Source organism: Phoca vitulina, unplaced genomic scaffold, assembly GCF_004348235.1.
Source record: "Phoca vitulina isolate PV1807 unplaced genomic scaffold, GSC_HSeal_1.0 scaffold14, whole genome shotgun sequence".
Classification (NCBI taxonomy): domain Eukaryota; kingdom Metazoa; phylum Chordata; class Mammalia; order Carnivora; family Phocidae; genus Phoca; species Phoca vitulina.
Window position 1 is genome coordinate 31,259,580 of NW_022589717.1, and position 21,925 is coordinate 31,281,504.

The 21,925-nt window shown below is 38.2% G+C and overlaps 1 protein-coding gene across 5 annotated transcripts in view; it reads left to right on the forward strand.

The window, feature by feature from the left end:
* GUCY1B1 (guanylate cyclase 1 soluble subunit beta 1) overlaps positions 1 to 21,925 on the forward strand; it is a 106,111-nt gene that overhangs the window by 20,078 nt on the left and 64,108 nt on the right. For all 5 annotated transcript variants that reach the window (XM_032413055.1, XM_032413056.1, XM_032413057.1 and 2 more), the window contains exons 5-7: positions 10,177 to 10,374; positions 13,487 to 13,717; positions 21,143 to 21,259. In XM_032413055.1, the coding sequence (XP_032268946.1) occupies positions 10,177 to 10,374; positions 13,487 to 13,717; positions 21,143 to 21,259 (546 nt within the window). The remainder of the gene's footprint in view (positions 1 to 10,176; positions 10,375 to 13,486; positions 13,718 to 21,142; positions 21,260 to 21,925) is intronic.

The following is a 21,925-nucleotide window of genomic DNA, read 5'->3' on the forward strand; positions in this document are numbered from 1 at the left end:
AGTGACATTTTTCTTATAAACTTAAAACAGCACTAAATCAAGATGGAAACTGGTTTGCAATGCTCTGCCGTGGATTTATAGAACTACTGGTGTCAAAAAAAAAAAAAAAAAAGCTGCCAATTCCAAATGAAGTCGCTGCCAGGAGATTTTTAAATTAAGCGTTAACAGGCTGTATTTAAATGAGTTATTTTAAATGGATTAAAGTTTGATATTGAAAGTTTATTGGGATTTTGGATTTTTGAATGCATATTCCATTTTTTAAAACTTTTGTTGACTCCTGTCCCCTTATCGGCAAAGTTGCAATTTGCAGTTCCTCTGTCTTAACTTTACCTTTTGTTCTCATGGCCACATCTCCATAACAAAACAACGATCCAAATGATTTTACAAAAAAAAATTTTTTTTTAAAGATTTATTTATTTATTTGACAGAGAGAGACACAGCGAGAGAGAGGGAACACAAGCAGGGGGAGTGGGAGAGGGAGAAGCAGGCTTCCTGCGGAGCAAGGAGCCCGATGTGGGACTCGATCCCAGTACCCTGGGATCATGACCTGAGCTGAAGGCAGACGCTTATCGACTGAGCCACCCAGGTGCCCCACAAAAATTTTTTAACCTTTACTCCTTGTGACCCTCTACTAAATTTGTTTTTGTTTTTTTTTTTTTTAAAGATTTATTTATTTATTTGAGAGAGCGAGAATGAGAGAGAGAGAGTACATGAGAGGGGGGAGGGTTAGAGGGAGAAGCAGGCTCCTCGCCGAGCAGGGAGCCCAATGCGGGACTCGATCCCGGGACTCCAGGATCATGACCTGAGCCGAAGGCAGTCGCTTAACCAACTGAACCACCCAGGCGCCCTCTCTACTAAATTTGTAACGGCATAGTAAGAGAGCAAGCAGCCTCTTGGTGGGTTTCCCTGCCTTCTAGAACTGCACCATCTAATAGGATAGCCACTAGCCACGTGTAGCTACTAAGTATTTGAAATGTGATGTGCTAGGGGTAAAATACAGAACAGATTTCAATGGCAGTACAAAAAGAATACAAAATTGCTGATAAATATTTTATATAAATTCCATGTTGAGATGATAATATTTTGGATATACTGAGTTCTATAAAAAAATCATGAACATTAATTTCACCTGTTTCTTTTTTTCTTTTTTAACTTTAATATTACTTATGTGGCTAGTATTTGCGCCTTGCTCTAGTGGCTTTTATTGCCTTCTGTTTCCATTGGATGGCATTACTTTAAGTAGCCCTAAGTCCTTTTTCCTCTAAGTCAATATGCAACTTTAGTTAATGTATCTTTAAATTACATAAGATTTTATTTTTCTTTCACTGTGAGTGTGAATAATGAAGAAACTAGAAAGTTAGAATACTGCGAAATTTTCACCAATATTGGATATTTTTTATCTAATTCTTTTTTCCCCTGTTTTTCAAATTGCATATCTTACTGGCAAATTGAATGGATTAAAATACTCTAGGTATTTGTCTTATGATTAGGCTATTTACACAGAAATTAAATGAATATTTTTTCTGTATAAGTGATTACAAAACGAAGCAACTGATTTTCATAGATTGTCTTAAGATCCTTGTTCCCATATAAAAATTTACATTTCTCATTATATAAATTAATAAAACATTATTTTTTGTAAACTTTAATCCTTCACTAAAGAGTAAGATAAACTGGGTTTCATTTTAAAGAGAGTTCAAAAACTTTTCAGGTAGCGTGGCCGAGTGGTCTAAAGAGAGTTCAAAAACTTTTCTTTCTTTTTCACCCCCTGATTTTAATCAGTCATCAAAGCCTTAGAGTCAATTTCCTAAATACTGTATTTTGAAAATTCTACCACTTTTCTTCATTTCCTCTACACTTTTGTGAGAGCTATCATTCTTTAGAGATTGGATGGTTTCCTAGCCTCCCTTCAAGCCTCTTCTGATCTCTTCTCCATTCTATAACTCTGCTGTTTTTTCTGAAATGCAAATATATCTCATTATATCATTTTCTTGCTTAAATCCTTCAACGATTCCCAATTACTTGCTGGAAAAGGTAGAAAGTAATTAAAATGATTGAAACTACTTACATCCTCTATCCATCCTTCCTCTTCCTCTCCCGCAGCCTGGCCAAACAGAACTTCTTTTTTAAAATCTTTGTTTTTATCTTGCTCTCTCTATCCTCTGACCTTTGGCACCTGCTCTTCCCTTTGTCTGGAACACTGTTACTGCTACTTTCACCTAAATAAATCCTGCTTATCCCGCTGGTCAAATTACTTCTTCCAGGAGGACACTAGTCCTCTCTCCAATCTCTGCCCTTTCTAAGTCAGGGTAATTGTCATTTCCCATGTTTTCACAGTACACTTATTTCCCCAGCCCTCGTGTTTCTCACACTCTATTATTATTTCCTGTTTGTTGCGCTGGAATGTAAACTTCATGAGCCAGAAACTATGTACAATCTCTTAATGATGGTATCTCCACAGATACAATCTGTATCTGGGAATGAATAAGTATCATTTTTGAAGATTGAAGAATGAAGATGTGTTGTTTGTACAAAAAAAGGAAGCAAATACACCAACAGCTCAAGATTAATTCTTTTATTAAAGATAACAAAATTTATTTTATTTTTATTTTATTATTCTTTTGATGAGACTATATAACTTCTTTAGAGATGAATTACAGTTTGAAATATATAAAATAGGCACACACTAGACCAATGTCCACCTCGTGTGGACATGGCAAATTACTATTTATTAATTAATTTACAAGTTACATTATTTATATCTAGAAACTTTAAAATGATCATTCTAATATCTCCATTTGGAGTTCCCAGGCCACAATAAAATAGCTACTGGAATTATAACATGGAAAACCATCTGACTATGCCTTGGGCTGGGCAGCTCTGACCACTCATCATGGTTCCAGGGAGGAACTCCCTGGACGTTGTCTTTCCTCAGCATCTCAGTTGGATACGTTATTAAGAATGGTTCTTGGGGCACCTGGGTGGCTCAGTCGGTTTAAGCATCCGACTCTTGATTTTGGCTCAGGTCATGATCTCACCATAGTGAGATCAAGCCACGTGACAGGCTCTGCACTGGGTGTAGAGTCTGCTTAAGATTCTCTCTTTCGGGGCACCTGGGTGGCTCAGTCATTAAGCGTCTGCCTTCCGCTCAGGTCATGATCCCAGGGTCTTGGGATCGAGCCCCGCATCGGGCTCCTTGCTCCGCGGGGAGGCTGCTTCTCTCTCTCCCACTCGCCCCGCTTGTGTTCCCTCTCTCACTGTGTTTCTCTCTGTCAAATAAATAAATAAATAAATGAAAATCTTAAAAAAAAAAAAGATCCTCTCTTTTCCTCTCCCTCTGTCCCTCCCCGCTCCTCTCTCTCTCTTGCTCTCTAAAAAAAAAAAAAGTAGATAAACCTTGGAATTTATCATCCTTTAATTGATTTAGTAAACGGGAACATGATTTATCGAAAAGATAAAAACAGGAAGACATTTTGATTTTGATTTTTGAACTTTATACATTTTACTTGGATGTGTTGTTTTACAGATAAGATCATGTTTCAGCAAGAGTTTTTCCTCTATTCTGCCATTTCCTTAATTGTAAATTCAGAATAAAATGTGCAGTTTCATGCTGCTATTGTAGTAAATTTCTACTTGAAGCTTCTAGTGTATTGATTAAAACAGTGCAGAAAATATGGAGGATTTGAAAACTTCATAAAAAAAAAAACAACTAGCTTGTAAGGAATGTCCAAAGTGACAGTATTTGCACCTTAATCCACACTCATCTTACTTCCAGTGTCCTATTTGCATTATTGCCGATTGTGTTTTCCAAAAATCACTGCATTAATATCTCCCACCTCACATGCTCCCCTGAAATATGATTTTGCCACTCCCATCACGAGGTAGAATTTGCCTTCCCTTGAATCTAAGTTGGCTTTAGTGATTATTTGACCAATAGAACATGGCAGAAGTAACATTTTGATACTTTCTAGGCTTGTTCATAAGAAGTTTTAAAGTTTCCACCTGAGTATCTGGGAATAGTTGCTCTTGGGATGCTCTCTCCAGGAACCCAGTGTCATGAAGTGAGAAGCCCAACCCACGTGCAGAGGTCATGTGTAGGCTCTCAGACAGCAGTGCTTGCTTAACTCCTAGCAAAGGGCCAACAAATTCTCCTAGCTTTTGGGTGACCTGACCTGACATGATGACACCATCCCCAGCTTCATCTAACGCAACCCAAGAATTTCCTGAGTCCAGAAAATTCACAGAACCACTAGGGATAATAATATCTTATTGTTTTAAGCCAATAAGTTTGGGGTGCTTTAACATGCAGTAATGCATAACTGGAACAGCACTCTGTGTATTGTTTTGCTCTTCATTTTTTATGTCTGTGTTAGTATGTACACGTGCACTTATATATTTACGGATGAGTCAAGAGTTTTGAGCAGGCCATGTTTGATAAGATAAGAATGATATACAGCCTCGGGGAATGAAACCCAAGTCAATCTACAGTGGGGCCACCAATTCATTCTCAATGGTGTTGTATTGCTATTACATTGTATATTGTTTACCTCCTAATACTTTTACAGAGGTAAAATGAAATTTAAATGAGCATGGAAAGCTGCCAGGTTGACTAATGAAAACTAAATGAGCAATGTGCAATCTTAGAGATTAGTCAGGATTTAAATTATGAGCCTGCTTAAATATGCATCAGAATCTCAGTTGAATATCAAGCAAATATTCTGTTATCATTTGCTGGAAACACTGGTTCCTTCCACTAATTTTGGTATGGTGGCAGTTTCACTCATTTGTTCAGTTCATGTCCATGAATGTTCCTCTAGCAGTACCTCTCTGCAGTCTGCAATGGGATTTTCTTCAAATTCAGGTTGACTCGAGGTTTTGGCTTTTAAAACACAGCAGTGATTTGGCCAGCCTACCAGCAGCAGTCTGGGATTGATGATGGATCTAAAATTCTTAAATGTTTGTGCGGTGTTATTTCGGGAAATATGAGGATTTTCCTGAACAGCTGTGAAATTCTAATACTTCCCTAAATTATTTATAATATTTCTTAGACAAAAATGCACCATTCATTTTATTTTTAACTTTTGAATTTCAAAAGGACCTGTTTCTCTCAACACCCAAAATGCCAATTTCTATAACCTGCAATTTTAAAATGGACAAGTAAGGACTTATAAGGGAAGATGAGTATTTTAGAATTGTAAGACTGTTTTCTCTTTGAATAACTGACATATATTTTCACAATTTTATAAAACATTGTCAATTGCAGTATATAAATGGGATATTTTGTAAACATGAATTTAAAAACAGTATAATAACTAAAATATTTCACAGAGGTAATTCTATGATTATTTGCCTTTTTTTCTTTAATTAACATACTTTTCTTGAGAGGATGGTAATGCTAATTATATGTAGTTTTAACAATATTACCAGTGAAACAGTTTTCGTGACTCTGATATAATTTCTTTTTAAACAGTGCCTTACATTATTTCTTCTTAAAAAGATTGTATCTTTTCAGCTGGAAGGCTATTTCCCATGAAGTAGCTCCAAGAGGAAAAGGCAGGAGGGGTATCATGAATGCATTAACTTCTTACTTGTTCTGATCTCATGCTATTCACACCCCAACCTTGGTGCTTCCTGTTATGTGGGTTGGGTTTTCCACCTTTATTTAGGTCCTGCTTGTTTCATTTTTTGATGTTCAAATTCCAAAATGACTTATGTCTTATAAAACTTGACAAAATATGTTTCAAAATGCATGCCGCTTTATACACAAATGCTGGTGTTGGTCATGTTTTTCAGAGGTATAAGAAGTAAAAAGAAAGGAAATGCTTGATCTCATCTTTCTTCCTTAAAAAAGAGAGGTCTGAAATGACTGATTTTGAAGGTTTCTTCCTAATCTAAACTTCAGTCATGTTCTCCAATAACATAGGCCACTCCCTTCCCCCCAGTCACTAGGATAAGGCTACTTGGAGACTGAAAAATCTCTCTTAAAACTTTCAAGGCGACGACTTACTCCACCCACTTAACATGTGGATCATTTAGAGATTTTTTCATTAGATGCCGAGGAAGCAGGGAAATGAGGTAGTTAATTCCTGGAAACTCTGCCTCTATAATTATGTATGAACGTATTTTTACTGTGCATCTTACAGAGACAACTTGCATTTATTTTGAACCATTCCAAGATCTTTGAAAATATGGAACTTCAAAGTATTTCTCAAAGGAATAATAAATTCTCGTTTGTTTCCTAAATCTGTGGATTGTACTAAATCCAGATCTCCACCACAGTTTCCCAGGATGCCAGCACTCATTTTTCTTCTGTAAATAATAAATGCTAGGTGACAAGATGAATTGGACTTAATGGATTAGCAGAATTCCTGAGTAGAAAAAGTATATTTGTTTTGCTTGTAGAAAAAGCAGTAAAATGATATCAGAACATAAGAAGTGAAATAAAAACCTGACTACTCTTTTTGGCATCTTGAAAGAAAATAGATAAATGAAACTGCTCTCTATCCCCTTCTTGTTTTCTGACTTTATAAAGCTAAGAAAAATGAAGTCAGAGCATACTTAAGCTTTGCTTTATTGTTTGCTGGGAATCTACTGTGCTAAAATATATGTGTTTACATTTTTTTTATGTCTCTTTTATGTACGTATACTTCTTTATAACTGGCCATTCAGGTCTTTTTTTGTATACCTATTCCCATGGTATATTTAGAAATAAAACAGAATACCAGTTTTAATATGAAACTCTTGTTCTCCAGAATACATTGCTACCGTCCTGTGGATGAATAATTAGCTTTATATAGATCATATTATAAAAGGTGGACAGAGTTGTCCCTTGGCTTTTTTGAGAATCTTTTTTTGTCATCTTTCAGGTTGCTGCAAAGAAGTACAGTGTAACTGTGAAGAAGGCTCATTTTTAGCAATAGAAATGTACTCAGATGAAATCAATTTAATTTTTAATCATGAAGTCCATTTCTAATAGTAGACAGGCTGTGGTCATCACTTGAATTTTGAGAGAATAAAACCAATAAAACCAAGTAAAGAAAGCTGCAACTAAAGAAATCCCGAGAGTATTTTGTGTGTTAGATACTATCTAAAGAAAATCAATCTTAGATTAAGTGGTGTTAAATCTTTTATGCTCCAGGAAAGCACTTTACTTGTCCATTTAATTAATAGCAAATTCAATAAAACAATAAAACTCTGGAGAGTTGGTTACCACAAAAACTTAAAAGGTGAACATTCTGGCTTGATGCGTTTTGGTATTCCACTTGCTTTGAAGTGATGAATTTAAGCAATATTTTATTATCAATTTTAATACCTTAGGATTATCAGTATTTTTATTTAAATTAAAATGGGTCCACATTTAAGGTGCCGCGTCTACCTTTGTGTGACTCATGGCAAAGGGTCTTGGGCTATCCTGGCCTATCTCTGGCCTTCGTTGGCATCAGTGGTGCTGCTTATGTAAATGGTGCCAGTTACTGTCTCATGCCATCTGTTTAGTTGCATATAGAAATGTGCTAATGGTACAATTTGACACAAGGGGAAAATAGGTGAGGATGGAAGTGATGTTGGCATATTGATTTATGGTATATTTGAACATTTTGGAGAGGGAAAATGTAAAGAAATCACGATACATATTTTAATTTATCATTGGACTCCATTTCTTTTTTCTTTGAAATCAGCCACAGCATAGTACCCGGAACTGACTACATTAGACATTTCCTAAATGCAGCAACAAGCTCAATTTTTACTTTGTGAGAAATGGAAATGAGTACTAAACTTTTTTCATGATGTTTCTTAGCACCAGATTTTCTCTCACATTTTTTTGCAACCCCGGTAGTTGCAGAAGGGATCTGGAAGAGTTATAAAGGAACAGTCTTCATGTCTTCCCTTCCCAGGGAAGAATTTTCATGAGGAAAACTTACAGGAAGAACTTCCTACTACTCAACCAAGTAAAATAGTTTCAGGCCTTCAGTGGCTTGCAGTTTCTATAAACTGTCCAATACTTAGCATCTGCCATATTGGATTCCTTTTATATGACAATAGCAACCTCTAGAGGCAATCAGGACAAACTGAAATTTTTGTTAAGAGCGGGCCTGATTTGATTTTAACAGGTGTAATTTTCAGGAAGAAAACAAAAATCACTAGGCACGAAGGCAGTTGAAAAAGAAACCAGATTCACTCAATTGAGAAGACTATTGAAACATTTCTCTGAATCAGAATGTCAACCTTTCATGACCTAGCTCAGGGCTTCTCTTCACTTTGAAGTTTTTGGACCCTATTCTTTCAGTCTGAGCTATTGGCTCCGATTTTTATGCCTCAAAAGCCACTCTGCACATTTATTTGTGATATGAACCATGAGCTGCTTAAAGCCAAGGTCCATGTGCTGCAGATTTGTGTCTGACTCTCTACCCTGCCCCCAGCTTGTACCTCATACAGTTCATAATATATAATGCATATGGAGTAACTATAGAATGAATGAATCATTGAATGGAGGGGACAGAAAAAAACTAAACCGCAGTGCCATCGGTGCCCTGGTGGGGTATTTCTCGAATTTGGGCCCCCATGGAACCACCTGGTACTCACTTCCTAATATCTCACTGGATTCTTCTGTTTTCCTAAATTGGCTTCTTTGAGACATTTGGAACTAGAACCGTAGTTCGATTTTGGCCTCTCTCCAGCACCTTCTTTTTTGATGCATTCTTTTATCCTCATGGGATTCTGAAACTATTTTATTTCACCTGTTTGTTTTTAGTGATAATGACCAGTTATTGATCGATTACTATTAGCTTGGTGTATTAGTTTTTATTGCCACCGTAACAAGTCACCACAAATATAAGTGCCTAAAACAGCACAAATTTATTCTGTATTTTTTCGGTCAAAGTCCATTAAGGTCTCACTAGACCCTAATGAAGGTGTCGGCAGGACTCTGTTCCTTTATGTAGTCTCTAGGGGATAATTGTTTCCTTGCTCCTTTAGGTGTTGACAGTTTAGTTCGCTGCTGTTATAGGGCTGAGGACAATGTCATGTTTTATTTTTATTTTTTTTTTTTTTTATTTATTTATTTGAGAGAGAGAGAATGAGAGAGAGCGAGTACATGAGAGGGGGGAGGGTCAGAGGGAGAAGCAGACTCCCTGCCGAGCAGGGAGCCCGATGCGGGACTCGATCCCAGGACTCCAGGATCATGACCTGAGCCGAAGGCAGTCGCTTAACCAACTGAGCCACCCAGGCGCCCCAATGTCATGTTTTAAATCCAAGTCTACTTAATTCTAAAGCTACCTCACTCTTAATTCTTCTACTGTGCTACGATGTGTGTATCTTACGACATACGTGTGACACACACAGGCGAGCACATTATGAACTGTTATTTGAAAGACCATGTTGGGCCAAATAAAACATACAGTTTACCCCATTCCTCCTGGTGCAATGGTGCAATTTATTATAAAATAAGTTTTGTGTATCAGTGAGTAAAACAGGATGTTGGGGAGTTTGGTATGTTCTATGTTAATGGCAAAGCTACAAGTACAGAAAACATTTATTGGTAAATGTATTAGTTTTCCAAGATTCCATTCCAAAAGATAATTATTTCACAGGTCCGCGGTGATGCTGTATCTTGATTGGAGGGTACTAATAATATGAAACAATCCTGCTACTTTAACTTATAAAATGTTTTTAAGTCTAAAATATTACCTCTCAAAATAATAGGCCTATGTTTCATAGGCTTATCACTGATATAATTTTTTGCATTCATACTTTTTAGGATTGTAGTGTAAACAGAGGGTAATATGTGGTCACTTTGGGCATCTGTATTGTTTGTTATAACATGCATATACAACTTCCCCAAACTCCTATAAATATGCATATCTTTGCTTTAGCCCATAACTATATTTTTCTTGCTTCTTATTACATACCACTTGTTTATTTATCCTTCTTTTAAGTGTATTAACTGTTAATAGCCTCAGATATTTGTCTTAATCATACTACTTTAGCTTTAAGTTCTCTATGGCTCATCCCTTACAATTGTCCAGGTACACAGGGGAAAGTTGTGTGCTGTGTGAACCTTCACTCAATCATTCTGCCAACTAACCTCAGATTTGGGCCCTGTTTCCTTATCTTGTTTTCTCAATGTCAGCTGCCATTGTGGAGGCATCATCTGTTCTTCCCATTTCCTCTTTATTGCAGAACCTTGATGCTCTGCATGACCACCTCGCTACTATCTACCCGGGTATGCGTGCTCCTTCCTTTAGATGCACCGATGCAGAAAAGGGCAAAGGACTCATTCTGCACTACTACTCAGAGAGAGAAGGACTTCAGGATATTGTCATCGGAATCATCAAAACAGTAGCTCAACAGATACATGGCACTGAAATAGACATGAAGGTAATGGTCAGTGATAGAGACTCTTCTGAACACATGTGACATATAGAATATTAAGCATGATACTCCGTGAATTTACCTTTAGTTATCACTGCCAGTGGACCTCATCAGATATATATTTGAGCTATAACAGTGCTGCACCAGCAATACTCTACATCTGGCCTTGGAAATCATTCTACAGGATATTTTTTTCCTTGTGGCAGCAGATATCTCTTTCCAATTATACATTGCTTAAGGCAACATGAAACCTAGTTTGCATCTCCTGTGAGCACACACCAGTTGGGCAGCAGAAGGATATGTGACTGGCTAAGCTGTAGCCTTCAACATACAAAAAACCCATAATGTGGATAGTCAAATTCTAAGAGAATATAAAATCAGATATTGTTCTGCCCCTGGAATATAGTTGGAATTTCTCATTTTGTGATGTAAAAATTTTGCTCTTTTTTTTAAAAAGATCTAATTCTAAATCTAGTATAATTTTTTTTAAAGATCTAATTCTAATTCTAATTCTTTTATTAGATTACGAGGTGAAAGAAGCCAGGTCTTATACTTTAAAAGTTGTGTTGCTATTGATAATACACGATCTTAGCTCTGTGCTATAAAGAGAACTGTTGTTTGACTCTTTGTGACCCACACGGTCTCTCCTAGTCAACTGCTTTTTGTGCGCTCAGCACGTTCAGGCTTGAGAGCCATTTTTCAGTTGCCTTAAGTTTGAGAAAATTAGGGAAAGGGATATCCCATTTCAGCTTTTTTTCCTTTATGGATATTTCCTAGATGTCAGAGTTATGTTCTAGCGCATATGTGAAGCCCAAGCTTTAAGTACAGTATTATGCCAAATAAAAATTGTAGCATTTAAATTAATGATATTGGAAAAGTATCCCATCTAGTTCATCTAGTAGTGTTATGTTAGGCTTTGTGGTTTTCTTTCCTTCAGGAGTTAGTGTCGATGCTTCATGGGGCACTTGTTGGTGATTCCCAGATGCAGCCTTAATTTTTCTACAACTAGAGAGTGGGACTCTATGTAACTTGACCTTATCAAATCCAGACATATTTAAAAGTTAAATTAAAACCTTGGGCAATGAATAAAAATTTATCCATGATTAGGAATCTCATTGGAAGTTAGTCAAAATATTAGATGCCTTTCATTCCTCATCTTTGATCCTGGCACCAAACTAACACTACATCTATACTAAGTGAGCCTTCATCAGGGGCTTTATGCACTGTGTCTATCTACTCTTGGTTTCGTTTTTTATTTAGGCAAGTTGAGCAAGAGACAAGCACAGAAACTTCAGGAAAGAAACACAAATTAGGGCACACTTGGATCCTGCAGTTGCTATGGTTATTAGTGTATTTGTCATGGAAGGTTGACAGCCATTAGCACACTCTATATAAAATTCAAGTTTTTACTTAATTATGTGGTTTACTTTATACAATATTTAGGTTGTCTTGTGGCCTTTATTGATTCAAGTACTCCGTCACAGAATTCTGAAATATTTTCATTTTTAATTAGGTTTTGTATATTTAATTTTTGTCAAAGGCACTGTTTTAATTTCCTGAAGTATTATGTTGAATCTCTAACCTTAACAGGTCCGGAGCTACCAGACAGTTTAACTACTTAAGGAATATTTTACCATGTCAAGAAGTAATATACTGAGGAGAGGTTAAAAATATGATCAGAGAGCAGTTCATTTTGACAATTTAATCAAAGCAAAAGAGCAGAATTGAGGAATTAATTAGTAAATTTAGGTTGCATATAATTCAGTTCCTGTAGCTAAAATGGAATCAGAGCAGAACATTTTAAAGATTGACTCTTATTTTGTTTATGAAACTTTAGAAAAATCAACTTTAGTGGGACAGAATGCTTAAATCATACGTAAGAATACTAATATTTAGCCAGTGTAGTAGATTAGTATGACACTGATAGTAGTAATATCCTAATTCCGTCAGGAAACTGTATTTGAAAGAATATATACAATAGCGGCCATATTAACTGTGATTCATTCTGCAGTTTCAGAGTGTGGTGCAGTGAACTGAACAAAAAAAGCGAAAAAGAGCAACATCTGCTTTCATTTAGCTATAACTGAAGAACTCTTGCCCCAACTACTTCCCATTTGGATCTGGCCGCAGTTGAGATACAGTATTTCCCTTTTTAAGGGGATGCGTTGTTTGTAGTTTCTTAAACTCAAAAGAAAAAACAACTTCTCTATACCTTAATAATGTATTTGCCTATGAATAATATTTTAGAAATGTAGTTATGTCTTTAAATTATAGAGCTTTACTCACTATTATGATTACTTCCTCAGAATGAGTTCCTAGATTTGTAATTAAATCAGAGAATATAGAACTTTTTGGGGATTACTTGTATATTATCAATCTACCCTTCAGAATGTATAATCAAGATCCCCTTCCACTGGTGGTATTTGAGATGACTCTTTTTCTGTGTCTTACCCAATTTGGTATTTTGCATAATTGCCAACTGATGGATAAAAATGACACTGCATGTATTTTTTTAAAGATTTTATTTATTTATTTATTTAGTGGGAGCAGGGGGAGGGGTGGAGGGAGAGGGAGAACCTCAAGCAGACTCCTCCCTGAGTTCGGAGCCCAACATGGAGCTCGATTTCACGACCCGGTGATCATGACCTGAGCTGAAATCAAGAGTCAGATGCTTAACCAATGGAGCCACCCAGGCACCGTGACATTGCATGTATTTTAAATATATATCTCTATTAAATTTCATTTCTCTCTGTGAATATCATTTTTTATCATATTAAATAGAGCCACTTTGTATGCTTTGTAGATTGTTCACTGAACAAGTGTACTGGCTGAGTGGGAGCCTACAGGACAAGGGGGTGCTTTTCTCCTAATTCTACCCAAGAGGCCGTCTGGGCTACTAAAGGACCCATACCAGATTCGCAATTTTATTGTAAATAATTATTCAGTTTTCACATTGCACAAGACAATGTCTAGAAATAGTTTCCTATTTAAGACATGCATAGTATTTGCATAATTAACCCTCTAAATGCAATTCTCATAACCAGTTTCTTAGGTATTTAGGTATTTTAACCAAACTGAAATGCAGACAATCAACACCATCTTCCCCTTTGAACTCCAGGTTATTCAGCAAAGAAATGAAGAATGTGATCATACTCAATTTTTAATTGAAGAAAAAGAGTCAAAAGAAGAAGACTTTTATGAAGATCTTGATAGATTTGAAGAAAATGGTACCCAGGAATCACGCATCAGCCCCTATACCTTCTGCAAAGCTTTTCCTTTTCACATAATATTTGACCGGGACCTAGTGGTTACTCAGTGTGGCAATGCCATATACAGAGTGCTTCCCCAGGTAAAATGACCTCACACTTCCTTGAGGCCTGAGACAAAAGGCCATGAAGACATCATTGTTACATATGGCCATTTATTCATTTAACACATTGTATATCACGTGATGTGCAACACATCATATATCATAAATTTTTCAAATGTGAGCTGAGTATATTTGAGCATACTGCAACTTTCCCTAGGAAGGCTACTTATTTATTTATTTTTCTGTTTTAGTCACTTACAGGGACAGTGGGACAATTATATGGGAATGCTTTTTATTTTTTTCAAAGGAGAAAATGGGTGATTTTCTGGTAACAAGCGTCTTTCACTTATTTATTCATTCATTGAGTAAATATGTGCTGACTTCAAATATCTTTCAAAGTCAATCATTGACATTTTCAGGGAAATGAAGGGAATTTTACAAACACTTAAGAAGAAAATGATAGATTCTCATGGGGTTGAGCAGACAAAGCATCAAAGGACAACAGTTGGGGTGATGATGAGAGTCTGCCTTTGACTTGTATTATTCAGACCCATTTGAAAATCCTTTCTACTTTTTTCTCTCACCTAACTTTTTTTTTTAAATTTTATTATGTTATGTTAGTCACCATACAATACATCATTAGTTTTTGATGTGGTGATCCACGATCCATTGTTTTCATATAACACCCAGTACTCCATGCAGTACGTGCCCTCCTTAATACCCATCACCGGGCTAACCAATCCCCCCTCCCCCCTCCCCTCTAAAACCCTGTTTGTTTCTCAGAGCCCATAGTCTCTCATGGTTCATCTCTCCCTCCAAATCCCCCCCCCCCATCATTTTTCCCTTCCTTCTCCTAGTGTCCTCCATGCCATTCCTTATGTTCCACAAATAAGTGAAACCGTATGATAATTGACTTTCTCTGCTTGACTTATTTCACTTAGCATAATCTCCTCCAGTCCCATCCATGTTGATGTAAAAGTTGGGTATTCATCCTTTCTGATGGCTAATATTCCATTGTATATATGGACCACATCTTCTTTATCCATTCATCTGTTGAAGGGCATCTTGGCTCTTTCCACAGTTTGGCTATTGCGGACATGGCTGCTATGAACATTGGGGTGCATATGGCCCTTCTTTTCACCACATCTGTGTCTTTGGGGTAAATACCCAGAAGTGCAATTGCTGGGTCATAGGGTAGCTCTATTTTTAAATTTTTGAGGCACCTCCACACTGTTTTCCAAAGTGGCTGTACCAACTTGCATTCCCACCAACAGTGTAAGAGGGTTCCCCTTTCCCCACAACCTCTCTGACATTTGTTGTTTCTTTCCCTGTCCATTTTTGCCATTCTAACTGGTGTAAGGTGGTATCTCAGTGTGGTTTTGATTTGGATTTCCCTGATGGCTAATGATGATGAACATTTTTTCATGTGTCTGTTAGCCATTTGTATGTCTTCTTCAGAGAAGTGTCTTTTCATATCATCTGCCCACTTTTTGACGTAATTATTTGTTTTTTGGGTGTTGAGTTTGAGAAGTTCTTTCTAGATCTTGGATACCAGCCCTTTATCTGTAGTGTCATTTGCAAATATCTTCTTCCATTCTGTGGGTTGCCTCTTCGTTTTGTTGACTGTTTCCTTTGCTGTGCAGAAGCTTTTTATCTTGATGAAGTCCCAAAAGTTCATTTTTGCTTTTGTTTCACTAGCTTTTGGAGATGTATCTTGAAAGAAGTTGCTGTGGCCGATGTCAAAGAGGTTACTGCCTATGTTCTCCTCTAGGATTTTGATGGATTCCTGTCTCACATTGAGGTCTTTCATCCACTTTGAGTTTATCTTTGTGAATGGTGTTAGAGAATGGTCGAGTTTCATTCTTCTGCATGTGGCTGTCCAATTTTCCCAGCACCATTTATTGAAGAGACTGTCTTTTTTCCATTGCATGTTTTTTCCTGCTTTGTCAAAGGTTATTTGACCATAGAGTTGAGGGTCCATATCTGGGTTCTCTATTCTGTTCCATTGGTCTGTATGTCTGTTTTTGTGCCAGTACCATGCTGTCTTGGTGATCACAGCTTTGTAATATAGCTTGAAATCGGGCAACGTGATGCCCCCAGCTTTGTTTTTCTTTTTCAACATTTCCTTGGTGATTCGGGGTCTTTTCTGATTCCATACAAATTTTAGGATTGTTTGTTCCAGCACTTTGAAAAATGTCATTGGAATTTTGATCGGGATGGCATTGAAGGTATAGATTGCTCTGGGTAGCATAGACATTTTAACAATGTTTATTCTTCCAATCCATGAGCATGGAATATTTTTCCATCTTTTTGTGTCTTCTTCAATTTCTTTCATGAGTGTTTTGTAGTTCCTAGAGTATAGATCCTTTACCTCTTTGGTTAGGTTTATTCCGAGGTATCTTATGGTTTTTGGTGCTATTGTAAATGGAGTCGTTTCTCTAATTTCTCTTTCTACAGTTGCTTTGTTAGTGTATAAGAAAGCAACTGATTTCTGTGCATTGATTTTGTATCCTGCCACATTACTGAATTGCTGGATGAGTTCTAGTAATTTGGGGGTGGAGTCTTTTGGATTTTCCACATAAAGTATCATGTCGTCTGCGAAAAGAGAGAGTTTGACTTCTTCTTTGCCAATTTGAATACCTTTTATTTCTTTTTGTTGTCTGATTGCTGTTGCTAGGACTTCTAGTACTATGTTGAACATTAGTGGCGAGAGTGGGCATCCTTGACGTGTTCCTGATCTTAAGGGAAAGGCTCTCAGCTTTTCCCCATTGAGGATGATATTCGCTGTGGGTTTTTCATAGATGGATTTTATGAACTTGAGGAATGTTCCCTCTATCCCTATACTCTGGAGAGTTTTAATCAGGAAAGGATGTTGTATTTTGTCAAATGCTTTTTCTGCATCAATTGAGAGGACCATATGGTTCTTCTCCCTCCTCTTATTAATGTGTTCTATCACATTGATTGATTTGCAAATGTTGAACCACCCTTGCATACCAGGGATAAATCCCACTTGGTCATGGTGGATGATCCTTTTATTTTTATTTATTTATTTATTTATTTATTTATTTTAAAGATTTTATTTATTTATTTTGACAGAGAGAGAGACAGCGAGAGAGGGAACACAAGCAGGGGGAGTGGGAGAGGGAGAAGCAGGCTTCCCACAGAGCAGGGAGCCCGATGTGGGGCTCAATCCCCAGACCCTGGGATCACGACCTGAGCCGAAGGCAGACGCCCAACAACTGAGCCACCCAGGCATCCCTGGATGATCCTTTTAATGTATTGTTGGATCCTATTAGCTAGGATTTTGTTGAGGATTTTGGAATCCATATTCATCAGGGATATCGGTCTGAAATTCTCCTTTTTGATGGGGTCTTTGCCTGGTTTGGGGATTAAGGTAATGCTGGCCTCATAGAATGAGTTTGGAAGTTTTCTTTCTGTTTCTATTTTTTGAAACAGCTTCAGTAGAATAGGTATTATTTCTTTGAATGTTTGGTAGAATTCCCCAGGGAATCCAACAGGCCCTTGACTCTTGTTTTTTGGGAGGTTTTTGATCACTGCTTCAATCTCGTTACTGGTTATTAGCCTATTCAGGTTGTCAATTTCTTCCTGTTTCAGTCTTGGCAGCTTATAGGTTTCCAGGAAGGCCTCCATTTCATCCAGATTGCTCAGTTTATTGGCATATAGTTGTTGATAATAATTTCTAATAATTGTTTCTATTTCCTTGGTGTTAGTCGTGATCTCTCCCCTTTCATTCATAATTTTATTAATTTGGGTCCTTTCTCTTTTCTTTTGGATAAGTCTGGCCAGTGGTTTATCGATCTTACTAATTCTTTCAAAGAACCAACTTCTAGTTTCGTTGATCTGATCTACTGTGTTTCTGGTTTCTAATTCATTGATCTCTGCTTTAATTTTAATTATTTCTCTTCTAATGTGTGGCTTAGGCATCATTTGTTGCTTTTTCTCTAGTTCTTTAAGGTGTAGAGGTAGTTGGTGAATTCGGGATTTTTCTATTTTTTTGAGTGAGGCTTGGATGGCTATGTATTTCCCCCTTAGGACCGCCTTTGCAGTATCCCATAGGTTTTGGACCGATGTGTTTTCGTTCTCATTGATTTCCATGAATTGTTTAAATTCTTCTTTGATTTCCTGGTTGACCCAAACATTCTTGAGCAGAGTGGTCTTTAGCTTCCAAGTGTTTGAATTTCTGCCAAATTTTTTCTTGTGATTGAGTTCCAGTTTTAAAACATTGTGGTCTGAGAATATACAGGGAATAATCTCAGTCTTTTGGTATCAGTTGAGACCTGATTTGTGACCCAGTATGTGGTCTATTCTGGAGAAAGTTCCATGTGCACTCGAGAAGAATGAGTATTCTGTTGTTTTAGGGTGGAATGTTCTGTAAATATCTATGAGGTCCATCTGGTCCAATGTATCATTCAAAGCTCTTGTTTCCTTGTTGATTTTCTGCTTAGATGATCTGTCCATTGCTGAGAGTGGAGTATTGAGGTCTCCTACAATTAACGTATTGTTATCAATATGACTCTTTATTTTGGTTAACAGTTGGCTTATGTATATGGCTGCTCCCATGTTGGGGGCATAGATATTTACAATTGTTAGATCTTCTTGTTGGATAGACCCTTTAAGAATGATATAGTGTCCTTCTGTGTCTCTTATTACAGACTTTAGTTTAAAATCTAATTTGTCTGATATAAGAATTGCTACCCCAGCTTTCTTTTGAGGTCCGCTGGCATGGAAGATGAGTCTCTTGTAGGCAGCATATGGATGGGTCCTGCCTTTTTTATCCAATCTGCAACCCTGTGCTGTTTTATGGGAGCATTTAGGCCATTCACGTTGAGAGTGATTATTGAAAGATATGAATTAATTGTCATCATGTTTCCTGTGAAGACATTGTTTTTATAGATTGTTCCTGTAAATTTCTGTTGTATATCACTCTTGGGGTCTTTCTCCTTTTATAGAACCCCCCTTAATATTTCTCGCAGGGCCAGCTTAGTGGTCACATATTCTTTCAGCTTCTGCCGGTCGTGGAAGCTCTGCATCTCTCCATCCATTCTAAATGAAAGCCTTGCTGGATAAAGTATTCTTGGCTGCATGTTCTTCTCATTTAGTACCCTGAATATGTCTTGCCAGGCCTTTCTGGCTTGCCAGGTCTCTGTGGATAGGTCTGACGTTATTCTGATGTTCCTTCCTCTGTACGTAAGGAATCTCTTCCCCCTAACTGCCCTTAAGATGGTTTCCTTGGTTCTAAGATTTGCAAGTTTTACTATTACATGCCGGGGCGTTGGCCTGTTTTCCTTGATCTTGGGAGGGGTCCTCTCTGCCTCTAGGACGCGAATGTTTGTTTCATTCCCCAGATTAGGGAAGTTCTCAGCTACGATTTGCTCAAATACATCTTCTAGTCCTCTTTCTGTCTCCACTCCCTCCGGGATTCCAACTATTCTGACATTGGAACGCTTCGTGGTGTCACTTATTTCTCTGATTCTATTTTCATGGATTCTGAGTTGTTTTTCCCTGGCCTCCTTTTTTCCCTTTTTATCTATTATATTGTCTTGCAGGTCGCTTATTCGTTCTTCTGCCTCAGTTACCCTAGCTGTTAGATTATCTAGATTGCATTGGATCTCATTGATAGCATTTTTAAGTTCTGCCAATTCAGCTTTCATTTCTGCCCTTAGAGACTCTATGTTGCCATTAATTGATTTCTCCATTCTAGCCATTGTCTTCACAATTGCTAGCCTGAATTCCATCTCCGACATCTTGGTTATATCTGCATCCATTTGTAAATCTGCAGCATAAGTCATAATCTCTGAGTCTTTTCTATTTTGGGGGCTCCTCCTCCTAGTCATTCTGTTGATGGGTGTTTGAGGGAATGTATAGAGTCCAAATTATTGACCAGAACCCAAGCAAGATGCACCTGTTTTCTTGGGACCTTAGGGTTGCTGGCCTGTTGTTTTCCCAGCCTGTCTTCTGGGGGAGGGGCCTGCTGCGCTTTTACTCAGGCAACCCTGTTTGGGCGGAGTTGCCCTGCCCCCCTGTGGCGGGGGATGGGCTCAGCGGGAATCAGTTTTGGAGCTTTTGTTCTCTGGCGGCTTTCCGTGTCTCTTCCGCGAGTCAGAGCAGAAGAGACCGTTCCCAACCCTCTGCCTCAGAGCAGAGAGATCGCAGTCTGTTCTTCAGTGAGCTCTCCAGGCCACACCGTCTCCGTTTCTGTCCGTGCTGCTATAAACTGCAGCGGCCTGGGTTGTGCGCCCCTCCGCAGCGCTCCCAGTCCTGCCTCCAGGTCGGAGCACGTCTCTGCCCTTTGTGCTTCTAAAACCACCAGCTGCTCCCAGTTTGCCCGCACGACCCCACAGCTCTGGGTTTCCACCCCGGGGGCTGCAGTTCACAGGCGCGACCCCGCCGCTCTGGGTTTCCGCCCTGGGGGCTGCCCTAGAGTCCTTTCCCTGCCGCTACCGGTCTGCGAGTCTGTGCCCATCCCCAGTGAGCGAGGCTGTCGCTCACCGGAGGTGTAGGATCCCCACGGCCAGGCACCCTCCCGCTGCCATTTATCCTCCGATATCTGCCCGCGGAATCAGGGCTCCCTGCCTCCTACCTCAAAACCAACCGCCTGCGATATTCTGCTTGTAGAGATCCAGATCCTCTTACATCTCAGGCTGGTTTCATGGGTGCTCAGAGTGGTCTGGTAGATATCCAGCTCAATTCCGGGGAACAGTTGAAATAGGGTCCCCTACTCCTCCACCATCTTTTTTCCAAACTCACCTAACTAACTTTTGAAGTTGTATCCAACATGTTAGAGATACTTCCCACTTTTAATTAAAGAGACTTATTAATTGAGGATTAGCCCATATGGGATCTGTTGTAGACCTATACATCCAGAAGCCGGGTAGTGTACAGTGTGGGTTCCTATGCTGGCCCTGCCTCTCTCTCATTGTATGAATGTGAGCACATTACCTGGCCTCTCTCTGCCTATTTTCCCTTCATTACAATGTGAGGAGACAGAGCGCATAAAGAACATTTGGTCCAGTGTCTAAGCAATTATTAACTGTTACCTGTTATTATTATTAGCCATCTCTTAATAAACTATGAGTGTTTGCTGGTGGTTTTGCTATTTAAAGTTCATCTTAAGCCACAGGCATTTGAGACCTCATGCTACATTTTTAAAAGACACGTTTCTTTTCTTTCTTCTTTGAAAATGCTTCCCTTACTTATATTAGCTTATATTTGAATATGAATGCTCTGAAGCCATATTAGGTTTCGTGTTCATGCAACGATATGATGCCCATTTGATTGCTGAGTGACATAGGTCAAGGGAGGAGTCCATAGTTGAGGCAATTCCCCTACCAAATGATTATGGTTTTCTATTTTTAAGTCTTTTTGAGCTCGCTTAATCTAATCTCAAATCAAAAGAATTATTTCAGCTAATCACATGTTCTTTTCTTTCCATCTACATTGTAGCTCCAGCCTGGGAACTGCAGCCTGTTGTCTGTCTTCTCTCTCGTTCGTCCTCATATTGACATTAGTTTCCATGGGATCCTTTCACACATCAATACGGTTTTCGTATTGAGAAGCAAGGTAATCAAGATGTTATTTCTTTCAATGTGATTGAGTAAGGGATGTTACAAATTAGAAGTGGTCCTGAGGGAAAGTTAGCTACTCTACCATTCTATGATATGGAGAAGGTATAGACAGATCCCAACCAAAACCTCAGAGGGAGTCCTATTTCAAAGGCAATGTTACTGATTTTCGGTTTGCCTGAGGGCCAGTGGAACCCTTATCAACTGATCAGAATTAACAAAAATAAGTTTTGAGACTGTCTCATCGGGACAGGTCAGTTTCACATAATAAAACAAACATCTTTTACTCCCTAAAGCTACCATGTGCTATTTTAGAAATCAAAACTGACAAAGAAAATGTTTTTAAACTTCAACCAAAGCCCTGATTTAATTCTTCCTTAAATTGTCTATTATTCTTCCTGCCATTTTTGTGGGAAAATAAAAGTGAAAACATATTCATTCAGTTGATTATTTAGGTAGCACCCAGATCTCATAGTTTCCATTCTTCAGATTGGTATAGCAAAAGTGTCGTAGAGTACACATCTTGACCTTCCTGCAGCCCTCGCAAAGGCCTTATCCACATGTACTTTATGTACTTGGAACTACTCCCAGCTGTTCTGTGAATCCACGCGTGGGGAATGGAGACGCTTGGTTTATTCTTTGCTAGAACTTAGTATTATGTGTT